This window comes from Zonotrichia albicollis, chromosome 15, assembly GCF_047830755.1.
Source record: "Zonotrichia albicollis isolate bZonAlb1 chromosome 15, bZonAlb1.hap1, whole genome shotgun sequence".
Lineage (NCBI taxonomy): Eukaryota > Metazoa > Chordata > Aves > Passeriformes > Passerellidae > Zonotrichia > Zonotrichia albicollis.
Window position 1 is genome coordinate 8567201 of NC_133833.1, and position 12600 is coordinate 8579800.

The following is a 12600-nucleotide window of genomic DNA, read 5'->3' on the forward strand; positions in this document are numbered from 1 at the left end:
TGGTCAACCTTAGAACACCAAAGGTGAAGATATTTTTCAGAAAGCCAAAATCCAATTCTTGTTGAGGAAAACACAGAAAAGTCTGTGATCACTACTGTGATATCATTCCAATCCAACATTGGTAAGCTTTGCGTTTAATTAGTGCCAGCAAATGGCCAACCATTCAGCTGGTACCAGCACTGGGGTTTGGGAATAGTTAGGAGCCAGGAGGTTTATCATGAGGAAGATGACTGCTTTCCAAAGAGTGCTGCTCATTATTCACATTGGGAAGGGATATCTACTGGAAATACAAATGAGCATAATGAGGATGATCGCTCGGAATAGAATAATGGTGTTAGATCAGCAGATGGGAGAATGGAGTCAGGTACATTTATCCAAGGCACTGTAGGGAATCAATATCATATTAGTGAATGTAAATGAAGTAACACATTCTGGGGATCTCAAGTTTGACATCAAATAGGATGCAGATGGGCAGTGATTTAGTTTATCCCTCATTATGTTGTTAATTGTTGTTATTGTAGATAATTATGATGAACTTTTCCTCACTGAGTCCAGGCAGACTATTCAGAGAATTGTGGATAAACAGTAATGGTATACAAACAATTTCATATTGCTTTAAAATGGTGCTAAGTACTGTAGAAACTATGTTTTTTGGCATTCACATGATCAAAAATGACAATTTTCTGGAATTTAATTCGTTGCAGGAAAATTGTCACCAGTGCAGCATGGAAACAGCTCATTACCCACTGGGTGTCATTTCATTCTCACCGTCCAAACTCCAGGATCTGAACTCATTTCAGAACAAAGAGATGTAATTATGCACTTTTTATATTCATATTTCTGCTCAAGGAGGTTCTGAAGCATGACTTCTAGGTCTGCTCTTCTCAAAGAGAAGAGAATTTCCATAAAGTCAAGATTGCCCTGTGCCAGGACTCAGCAGCTGGAATCACATTTTTCCAAAGTGATTGGTTGCTGTTTATGTGCCATGGGAACTACAATTTCACCTACTCTGATGCTTGTGACCAGTTTTATTAGAAGCTCTCCTTGCTGGGCATTGAGAACTGTGGTAGTTGGCTCTTTGAGACCTGGAAAACATAAGGTTATTTTAATTACTAATATCATTTGCAGTGGCTTGCAATTAGGTCAACATTGACTTGCAGGATGGATTTAGGAGGAGACTTTTTCCTGATATGCATGTGCTGCTTGTAGCCAAAATTCCTGTGAGAGAATAGCACTTTTGAACATACAAATGTGTTTTTAAAGCAAGTTGAAGGCGCCAAGTTTACCTCAGCCTAAGGGATAAATGAAGCTGTCATGAGCAAACAATTACTGTGAATTTAAATACATTATTTTCTCCTGGTTGTTTGCCATCTGATTTTCAGGAAACACAGAGATTTCAAGCAGCTGAGCTGAAAAGAGCCACACAATTGAGGAAGAGCAGCTAATTCTTTTAGTGCAAGGAAGTTATTTCATCTCAAATTGTATAGGAAATAGAAATCTTCCCCAGTGAAACTTGCAAGAAAGAGATCAGGAATGTAATATACATGGGAAAATGTCAGAGAGAAAAAGTATGGATGGCATGAGGAATGAGAAGCTCGGCCCAGAGGTAACTTTGTGCTTTGATAAATCTCTCACATCAGAGCTGCAGAATGACCTAAAAGGAGGCTGTGATGAGGTGGGGGATGGCCTTTTCTCCCAGGTGATTTCCAGTGTCATATCCCCACGCAAGGAGAGAACAAATGTTTGAATGTCATGAAGATGGATTTGGAGCAATGTGCTACATCTTCATGAGCTTGATTTTACTGCTGACATGAGCAGATCCTAAACTCCTCTTCAACCACAAAACCATCAGTGTGTTATTTTGAAATGCAAAGTTGGCATTTAAAGAGAAGCTGTTGACAGGACACAGGAGACAGGCCCTCTCCTTGACCACATTTGTGTATTCCCCACATTTGGCATGCACATTTCACTAATACCTCTGTCCTGTTTATGAGACACCCAGGGACTTGATGGTTTATCTTCTGAAAACAGGTGTTTCAGCATAAACATTCAAATGAGCTAGGGAAAATCCACAAGAAAAATCCACCTTTCACTTGGCTGAGGAATCAAAAGCTGTGGCTTATTTGTGATATGTGTTTGAAAACGAGCTGAGGTGATAGGAAAGAGAAGTACCTCAAGCATCAAATGCCATCTTATGTTGAAAAGCTGCTATGCTAACCTTAAGACTTTAGATATTCTCATTTTTTAAAAAAAAATTTAGACCAACATAATTTCTGTTCTAGGTTAATCAAATATTTTCAGAGACTTGGAATGGGGTGGTAGCTCTCTGCTGAATAGCACTGGTGTTCCTGCACAGGGATGCTCAGTAATGGTACCTGTCAGGCTGAAGGTGACTTTGGGGGAAAGGAGTAGCGGAGATGGAGGTGTTTTTCTGGCAACTCATTAGGTATGAAAAGACTGTATTCTGTTCAGGGTGAGAACTTTGGATAAGTCAAATCATCCTTTAATTTCAGTGTAGAGGGAGTTCACGTGTACAGGAAACTTATTTCAAGTTTCAGATAGTAAAGAAAATCAATAGAAGTAATAAAAAAGGCTGAGAGTGGATTCTGAAATTTCTTATGCTAGGGAATCTAAAACTTTGAAGAGTCAGGAATTGTGCTCAGTCTCAGTCCTTAACTATAAGGATTATGTTTGATTCCTGTGTTTGCTTCCCCAAATAATGCATCCATTAATTTTAGATTTTAAAAAGCATCCAGACACCTTTTAAAGGAATTGTTCCAAGGGGAAGTCAAAGCAAAGTTCTTTTTTTTCCTTTTCTAATGTTTTTATTGATGGAAAAACAGCTTCCAAAATTTATTCATTAGTTTTGGTCCCAGAGAAGCTACATTTATCAAAAATATTAATAATTTCCCAGAAGGCATTATTGGTAGAGTTTGTAGATTTATAAGAGCTAGAGCAGAAAAGACCTAAAGTGCAAAAGAGTAGAAAGGGGAGGTGCAAACCTGTCCTTTCTGCTGCTTTTGACAGTTCACACTTCAAAGTTCTTGGAAAGTTATTGCTGAAGGTTAAACACATACCTGGACCTGCAAATGATGCTGCAAAACATGGTAACAATTCTAAAGGATTTTCAACCCCACAACTAGAATTACTACCAAGAAGCTCTTGTTGAGCTTCTTGAAGTATTTAATGTATCTACCAGTCAATAGGTATGAGATGAAATCCAAAGTCAGTGTTTTGATGGATTCCTGAATGCTCCGTCCCCTTGGTGGAGGGATATACTTTCTCAGAGATGACCTTATGCAGCACATATGAAGAGATGAATTGCAGGTAGAAAGCTGAGGAGAATAAAGAGACACCAAAAAAAAACAGTCTTACTGTAAATCAGTCAGTGCAGCTGCCATTGAAATCCTTGCAATGATGAAAGGGATGTTATTTCCATGGCTTGTTGGAAGTCAGAAAATTTTTGGTCCTCAGTCAAATGATCCTGTTGTTTTCTGGGCTTCATTGGAGAAGAATAATACCAACACAGGCACACTCTGGTTTGTCCTTGGGCTCCTATATTGGCCACATATAGGTGTCTCCTGGTGTCTCCTGACAGAATCTAAAATCCCCCTTTGCTCTGCCATGCTGCAGCCTGGCCCTGCTCAGAGGACAAACCATGGCCATGTTTATCTTTACTCCATTTAGAAGGGTCCAAATTGCTTGGAAAGCAACAGAGTCACACTTGTGAAATGTCAAACTCTTGTATATGAACAGATTGCTTATTATATTATGCACACTGGAGATTAGGAAGTCAAGGTCTGGATCATTTTGAAAATGAACTGAGGCATCTGTTCCTACCTCTAGAAACATTTAGCAACCTGCACCTGAGTGGGGAAATGTTTTATAGCAGCACTGGGGTCTAAATTCAGAGACATGCCCACGGCTATGGCACAATGTACCCAGAGCTCCAATGATTCTCTGATGTGCTGCCACTTATGGAGCAAGAGAACATAAACCAATGTTTATGTGCTTGCTGGAGAATTAACTGTACAGCCTTGGCATAGACTGTGCATGTAGGCATTTCATTTAGTCTGGAAACAATAAGAATGCACTCAACTGTATTCAAAAGTGTCAGCAGCTGGCAAAGCTCTTTGGGAGGGTGCTCAGTGCATTTCAGAGCAAAGCAAAGTTACATGGTCAGGATCAGTGCAGGGCCTTCCTCAGCATCTTCTCTCATCACCTTCCCTGCCACTGGCCTTGTGCTTCTTTTCCCTCCCAAACATATGGCCAGCCAAAGACACTGTAAGTACCCACAAAGAAATCTGCCCCAAAACTTTTCTGTACAGGCTTGTGCATATTTCATGTGGTACCTAATTGGTAAATATTTATAAGCATTTTGAATATTTGACATGATGGTTTATTTAACAATTTCATTTCAAATCTTGCATGAAATATTTCTGCTTTTTATCCCCCTCCTTTCTCTCAGCTTTGTTTTCTTTCTGCAATAATTTTTACTTGGGGGAGTTTTCTGTTCATATTTACAGAATTGCCTCTCCATTTTTTTTCCTGCTGTCTCTTCTCAAAATGCTAATCTAAGCAATGCAATATTTCTCTCCTTGATATATGTGTATGTGTGATGTAGAATAAATACAATGAGCCAAGGGCTCAAAGAAACATAAAAAGAGACTCTGTGCAATGTGCCTACAGCTTTCATTTGCACAGCAAATTTAATGCTACCCAGAAAGGTCATATAGGTTCCTCATCTTAGTTTTTCTCATTTCACTTAACTTTTTTACTCAAACTCCATCCCTCTGACCTGAAACAGCTCTTTTCTGAAAAAATCTGGTTGGTTTTGAACAGATGTGGAGACATGACAGAGTTCATTTAGAACATAATCAACAGATAATAATAGGGTACTCAGAGAAATTGCAGTGAATGACAAGTACCATCAGCCTTTTCAAAACAGCAAAATTAGACATTTTTAACTCCACATGCACAACAGTGTTAGAAGAAGCAGGAAATTACTAATTTGGAATACTTTTATTACATTCTAGTTTTTAAAAAATGATATTGTAACATTCTCAGGCATTATCCTGATCCTGCTCTGCTCACTGCCTCTGTTGGAAATAAAATTCTCTTCCATGTGTTATTTGAAACAGACTGGCTCTCTTGCCTACTGGGTTGTATCCCTCATCTTCCTCCCTGAGGCTTGACAGCACTCAGCCTGTCAGGATGAGGCCTCTCATCTCTCATGTGAGATCTGCAATTTTCATTACTGTAAAAATCCATCTGGTTTATGAACCTCTTAATCCTCAGACTTCCATAATGTGGCACCTGACTGGAGAGCTTGGGAAGGTTTGGGTTATTGTCATTGCCTGCGTGTGCTTCTGCTGCCCTGCCAGGAGAGATGAGCTGGGTTTGTGTCCCCAGCCCTGAGTTTCCTGTTGTGGTACAAGTCTGACCCCACTGCCTGGCCAGGCTTGCAGCCAGGATGGTTCTCCACAAAGCTTATTTAGACAGCGGGGCCGTGAAGTGCCTGGTTTAGGGGTAGGACCCGGCTGGCAGGGCAGTGGTGAAATGAAGTGGGGACTGTCCCTTTGCACCCCAAGGCACAGTGGCCATCTGCCCCTCTGTGCTCTGGCAGAGTCAGGGGAAGCCTCAGGGCTGTGATCTTCAAAAACCTTGGTGTAACAAGAATCACAGAAAATCACAGAATGCTCTGAGTTTGAAGGGACCCACACAGATATCAAAGTCCAGCTCCTGGCCCTGCACAGAGTAGCCCCAAGAATCCCATCATGTTTCTGAGAGTGTTGAGCTCCTTGAGCTCCGTCAGGTTTGGTGCTGTGACCACTGCTCTGGGGAGCCTTTTCCAGTGCCCAGTCACCCTCTGAGTGAAGAATATTTTTCTAATATACAACCTAAACCTCTCCTGACACAGCTTCAGGCCATTTCTCCAAGTTCTGTGACTGCTCACCAGTGTCTGGAAGTATCTGGAAACGCATCCTTGTTTTTCTTCACCTCCTCCTCCCACCCCTGTCTAATCTCTGCCCTGGGGTGCAGCCTCCCATCCACTGTCCCAGCACTCCTTCCTGCAGGGAAAGCAGCACCTTGGATGCTTCCAAATGTGTGAAATACAGGCAAATGTGTGAAATAAACAGTGCTGGCATGAACACCAGTAGAGCTGGGATGCTGCCTGTAAATAAATCTTCTTGTCTTCCTTGGGATTTTTCCTGTGCGTCAGAACTCACAATTCAGGATTTCAGGTGCAGGTACAGAATTTCTGCTTGCGTCACCAAAGCTGTGCTTTGCAAGCCAGGATCAGGAGAGGCTTGGCTGTCAGACCTCTGTTAATCTCAGTTTTTAAGTAAAGAATAACGTGTGCTTGAGAGAAATACCTTGACATGAGGAGAGTCATTGAGCGTGTCCTCGCCATCAGGGTGATCAGGATTTTCTATGATGACTGTGAGCATTAAGGAGCCCAGAACAAAGATGACAAATGATTTTGTAAAAGGGATCATCAGAAGACACAGCAGGTTCAGTGATCTCTGACACTTGTTTTAACAGATGAGCAGTCTCCTGAGAGATGTAATCTGCCTGCCTGCCTGGGTGCAGAATTGCTGGAGGGAAAATATTTTATTTTATTTTATTTTATTTTATTTTATTTTATTTTATGTTATGTTATTTTATTTTATACTTTCTACGGCTTGTACCTAGGATAGGATGTATGGCTGCTTGTGTCTACTTAAAAATCAGAGTAAAAACTTTGACTGAGGAAATCATCCATAGTTTCTACAATTGTATAGAACCAGTAAAAACATTAAGGCTGGAGAGTGCATATAAAGTTGGGTCTTGATAGAGTTTGCCTGCTGGGAACCTGCCATTTGCAGATGCTTTGGAAGCACTTTGCTAGTTGCTACTAAATATCTTTCCTTAAAGAAAGGAGAAGAGGGAAAATAATGCAATCTAATACAAACTAGTTGCCCAGATGATGTGGAAGTGGTGATGAGTATTAAAATGTGCTGGTTAAGAGACAAGCTTGTGAACTTTGCAAATAGTACATAGAGAATGGTATTAAAGCTCAGCAGAGTTCTTACCCTTGTTTTTTTTTTAAGCTGCTGAGCTAATAGAGCATCTCCATTACCTGTGCCAGCAAGGCATTTCATTCCCACCCTACACGTGTTTTCAGATCTATCCATATTCACTGTCCTTCACTATTTCTGTATTTATTTTGAGGCTGATGTTTTTGTTTGGCCATCTATTCTCTCAGTGAAGAGGTAAGCTTTCAATTTATTGAAATTCATCTTGGTATGGGAAAGATTAAAGCATGGAATTGATTTGAGAGGAGTGCTTTGAAGCCATGAAGTAAAATCTCTTTCATTTACATTTCAGACTTTACCTCACCCTGTATTTGAAAACATTTGCTCCACAAATCCTATCTATCTCCACAAAATGCTCTTGTACTAGATTTAGATGTAAATGGACCATCAGCTTTTGCCTCAGACATAAGAACATCTTAAATCTCAGTGCTCTAGCTTGGCACATTTATGGAAGTCTTGGTGCCCCAGCTTCTGCAATGGGGCATTCACCCAGATAAATATCTGCTGGTTGTGCTCTTTATGTTTCCTCTTAATGAAGATTTGAAGTTCTTGCTCCCCTCCATTAACAACACAATTAGAACACCTGGTCTGACTACAGCACTAAAGGACAAAGAGAGAAACTCAGATCTAAAGTTTTTTGATACATAAGAGGATGTAAACATACAAGTTTCACCTTGCATGAGGTGTCAGCAGTAAAATCCCTGCTATTCCCCAGCTGTCTTCAGCCCCTTCTCCTAAACTCAGATCAGAAATGGCTCCTTCCCCTTCCTGTGAGAATGCCCCACTTGCAGCCCTGAGGGGCTTTCTGGCTCCCTGTGATTATTATTCTGTGATTATTCAATTATTCTGTGCTCTTCCCAGCTCTTCCATGCATGAAAAGTGAAGCTGGGACATACACACACATTCATGGTAGAAGTAACCTAAAACCCATGACAAAGTCATTAAACCAACTGACTTTAAAAATTCATTAGCATCTCAGTTCTGAAGGGGAAAAACTGACCAAAGAAGTTAAGCCACCTCTAATTAAGTATTTTAGACAGCGCTGTTCCAACTAATTGATGAATGTTTGTACAGTGCTTTGAGATCTTTGTGTAACAAGGAAGGCTAATATGTTGCTATGTGTAAATGATAGAATAGATAATTTAGAAAACACAGAAGCACAAAGCCAGGTTACCCTTATCACTTCATCAAAGCCAAGTTTAACTATCTTCTTCTTTTGGCTGCTGACTTAATTAGATAAGGTTCTGAATTTAATTAACTCATCAAACCTAATTTGAAAAGACCTCTCAAATCAGTTAGAGCTTGTCTTATGTTTATTATTCCTATTTGTTGCATGGAGCCTTTAATATCACCATTTTATTATGATATGAATGGTAGCCTTAATTGTTCTAATTTACAACATTTACTCAGATGGTGGCACTCTCCTTGTTTTTTAAGTGTCAGCATGTGAAAATCGATCACAATTTAATTTAGGGCAGGGAAATTGCTCTTCTAGTCCTCTGTCAAGTCAGGTACAGGTTATCTCCTCCCCCATAAGTGTAATTTGGGTTTCCAAAGTGAAATTATTTCACAGGAAATCATGTTGAGTTTCTGAAGTTCCATTTCTTGGTGAGGTGTTGTGACAATTTTCATCTGGATGCTCTTTCAGGAATGTTTAACTAAATTCTAAGGTTTGAGGCAGAAGTTGGTTTTACAACTATATAATTCATTTGAACACATCTGTGTGTGTGATGCTCCAGCTTGTTGTGCCAGTCTGAAACTTCTTGAAAGTTACTAAAGAAAGAATTACTAGGAAAGAATCTAAACTAAAAAATTTGCTGTATATTTTACCCAGTTAGCAGGACCTTTTTCTTGGCCATATTTTTACATTCCTAGAGATACACCACACAGAGAGCAGACATCAACTGATTGCTTAAAATCAAAATTTCCCTAGAAATTATTTACTTGTTCTGTAAAACTTGTTCTATTATCATGCAAACTATGCTTCTGATAGAAACATTGCTAATTAAGTCTGGAGGAGTTCCTGTACTTTTGTGAAAAGCCATCAACATGCTGTGTAAATCAAATGCTTTCTTACTCTTCCAGGCAGCAGTTTTGCAGAAGTAACCTTGCTCACAATTGCTCTCTATTCCTTTTTTTCATTTGCTGTTTGCAGCCCAGTTTCCCAGCACACAATTAAATATATTTTCTTTCTGTTTTTCCTCAGAATGACTATAGGAAGTTATCTATGCAATGCAAGGACTTTGTTGTGGGGGTGCTGGACCTGTGCAGAGACACTGAGGAGGTGGAGGCCATTCTGAATGGAGATGTGAACATCCACCTGTGCCCTGAGCACCACCGGCCGAGTCTGAGCAGGATTAAACTTGCTATTAAATACGAGGTCAAAAAGGTAAGCTCTTCCTTTGGGTCCCATATGTCTTCACATTTAATGATGATTCCTTGATACCACTTGAAAAATAAACAAAAGATAGATTTTAGTGGGACCAGGACTGTCCCTAGAATTTTAGCAACTTGTGGCTTGATTTGTATTTTCTCACATGCTTTAATATGGAGAAGGTTATCTGCAAAGTGAAAAATAAATTCTTCTAGAAGTATTTGAAACAACTAGTCAGCCTTACAGAAGTGTGTTGTGTGAATGGAAAATGTCATTCTGGCAAATTCTAGGCCTGGGTGGTCCCAATTAATTGCTCCTACAATATGCGTTGATGGAAACTGGGCTCCTGCTACGGGACTCGAAGAGCATTCCAAATTTTTGAGCTAACATCTGGTCTCTCATTCCCCTCCCAAGCCCACCACCTGCTCCATTTTGCCTCTTGACTGTGCTGGCTGGACAAGGTCTTTTCCTGTTATGAAAGCCATTAATTAAAGAGAATCTTAAAACATATTTGAAATTAAATGCTTTCATGCAGGAGCACGTAGCATGGAGCCAAATATTCTCTCCTAGCATGTTGTGTCTCTGCTTTGTTCCATCACCAAGACCAAGCTGAACATCTCAGTTCACTCTCAGTTCAACAAGCTGGGTCAAGCTTAGTTATTGAAATTGTTGCTTTGGTAACAGGAGGCCAAACTTGCTCTAGTGCTCCTTCAGAAAATGAACTAATCTAAAAGACACAGATAGTGCCTCATCATGGAACAGTGCCCAGTGATCCATGACCTGAGAATCATCAGTCACAGAATCACAGAACATTCTGAGCTGCAAGGGACCTTGAGCCTTTTCAATGTGTGAATTCTCCTGTGCTACTTTGCTCACTTATCCTCCTAAAAATTCGTGTCATCCTTTTGCTACCAAGACCACGAGCTGGAGCTGCTGTGCTGCTCTGGGCACTTCCACCCTGGCTTACCTGGCTCCACAGGGACATTTCCCCATTTCTTACCCTGTCTGTATGTAGCTTTTCACAACGCATGAACACTGACCTAAAGCACCTGTGGGGGTCATGTACAGTGGATCTTTTAATGAATAAATATCTTCCTAGGCCCAGGAAAGCCGATCATCCTTCGTGGATCACAGCAACTTGTTGCAACTGGTAACAGCAGTTAAACTAATTGCAGGATTTCAGGATGGCTCTCAGGTCAGCACTTTTCAGCACATTCCTTTCAGCAGCTGGTGTGTGTAAGATGAGCGTTAACTGCCGACTCCAAAACAAGGCAGTTCAGTCTGTGGGAGACACAGACACACTCAGATAAATGGGTTTGGCTTTGGCAGTGACATGATAATGGACGGATGTTGGTCACACTTGCTGAACAAAGACATTGCGTTATGGTAACACAGTAATTAATTCTTTAAGAGGCAATGCACTTCAGGTGCTAGCTTTTTATTCAGTTAAGAGATATTTAGGTTTATGTGTACAAATCCTGTGCTTTGAAATCCATTTCCATTTTAAGGAAATCCTATAATAGAGAGGGGTCAGAGGGAGGGTGAAGTATTATACATATTTAATGAACAGATTCTTGGACAAATTCTGTAAATTTCAAGTCACTTTTCCAAAGCTAATGACTCATCATGACTAGATCTTGTCCAGGTCTGGGCTCCTCAGTACAAGAGAGATGTGCAGCTCCTTTGATGGGTCCAGCAGAAAACAAGGATAATTAAGGCACTGGAGAACTTTTCTTATGAGGAAAGGCTGAGGGAGCTGGTCCTGCTCACACCTGAGAGGATTCCCCATCAATGTCTGTCAGTGCCTGCAGGGAGTGCCCAGAGGATGGACCAGGCTCTGCTCAGTGCTACAACTAACAGAAGAGACATCAGACAGGAACTGATGCCCAAGAAGTTCCACCTGGATGTGAGGAAGAATTTCTTCACTGTTCATGTGACCAAGCACTGGAGGAGATCACCCAGAGAGTGTGGAGTCTGCTCACTGGGGATATTCAAGAACTATCCCAACACAATCCTGTGCCATGTGCTCTGGGATGACCCTGCCTGGGCAGGAGTTTTATACAAAACAACTTCAGGGACTTCAGAATGGTCTGACAAAAAAAAAAAAAAAAAAAAAAAAAGAAAGAGGGGTTAGTGGTTATGAGTTATTTTTTCATTAAGTTCATATCCAGACTAAATATTTGCACTCGCATGGGAAATTTTGAGAAATATTTGATGTTTAAAAAATCTATTTCTACCATTAGCTTCTTAATTCCCATTTCCATATTAATACTTAGTGACTACAATAGGCTTTCTTTGATGAAAAATTGCAGAGAACCATGAAATGCATTGAAAATTATTATTTAATATCCATTATTTTACTTTTACAGCTGCTGATGCAGCCTGTATTTCATCACATTTTCATTTCTAGAGTCTGGCAAAGATGTCAAGGACTCCCACCCTCAGAAGAGCAATTGCATCTGCAGAGTTTCATCAGGCCTTTGCAAAATCTTTTAAAATCTTTCTAGCTCTTCCAAATTTCTTTGTTACTTCACTGTCCTCACACAGTGCAGTTACTGCAATTATGGTGTCTAAGGAAAATCTTGTGTTCACTCAGAGCTGAAGCCTTCTTACCTTCTTTGCTCAGTAAATCTGCAGCTGGTACCTACAGCAGGTTTTTTCTATATTAATGGAAATGTCTCTGCATTTTTCCTTCTGTGTTTCCAATCAAAGTCCCCTGTTACCTCATTCATTTTCAACTTCAAAAAAGCAATTCTCTGGTCAAGTGAAAGGACATGGTTTTATTGATCCTTATCTTTTTTCCTAATTCACAAAGTTTGAGATGAACCTTGTAAAGTCATTCAAGAAAGCATCAACAATTATAGGCTCCATTTGTTGGTCTCTTTTTTTCTTTTCTTTTCTTCTGCAAAGCATCCTACTAACACATATGAGAGGATAGTGAAAAGCTTAAGGCTCTAATTCAAGGACTTTCTACAATAGAAAGATATTTGAAGAATTAAGAAACACTGCTTTTACATATTTTGCATCAAGGAGAAACCCAAAATTACAGTATTTTATAAAGTCTTTATAAAAATGGTGTATTGCTGTTATTCTTCACACTTTTTGAAAGAACTAAATAATCACTCTGTACTCCAAGATTTTTTGGAA

At 40.0% G+C, this 12600-nt stretch overlaps 1 protein-coding gene across 4 annotated transcripts in view; it reads left to right on the forward strand.

Annotated features, from left to right (window-relative positions):
• The window catches only part of TRPC7 (transient receptor potential cation channel subfamily C member 7), a 71824-nt gene that overhangs the window by 18579 nt on the left and 40645 nt on the right, over positions 1-12600 (forward strand). For all 4 annotated transcript variants that reach the window (XM_026791366.2, XM_014264793.3, XM_074552443.1 and 1 more), the window contains exon 3: positions 9286-9468. In XM_026791366.2, the coding sequence (XP_026647167.2) occupies positions 9286-9468 (183 nt within the window). The remainder of the gene's footprint in view (positions 1-9285; positions 9469-12600) is intronic.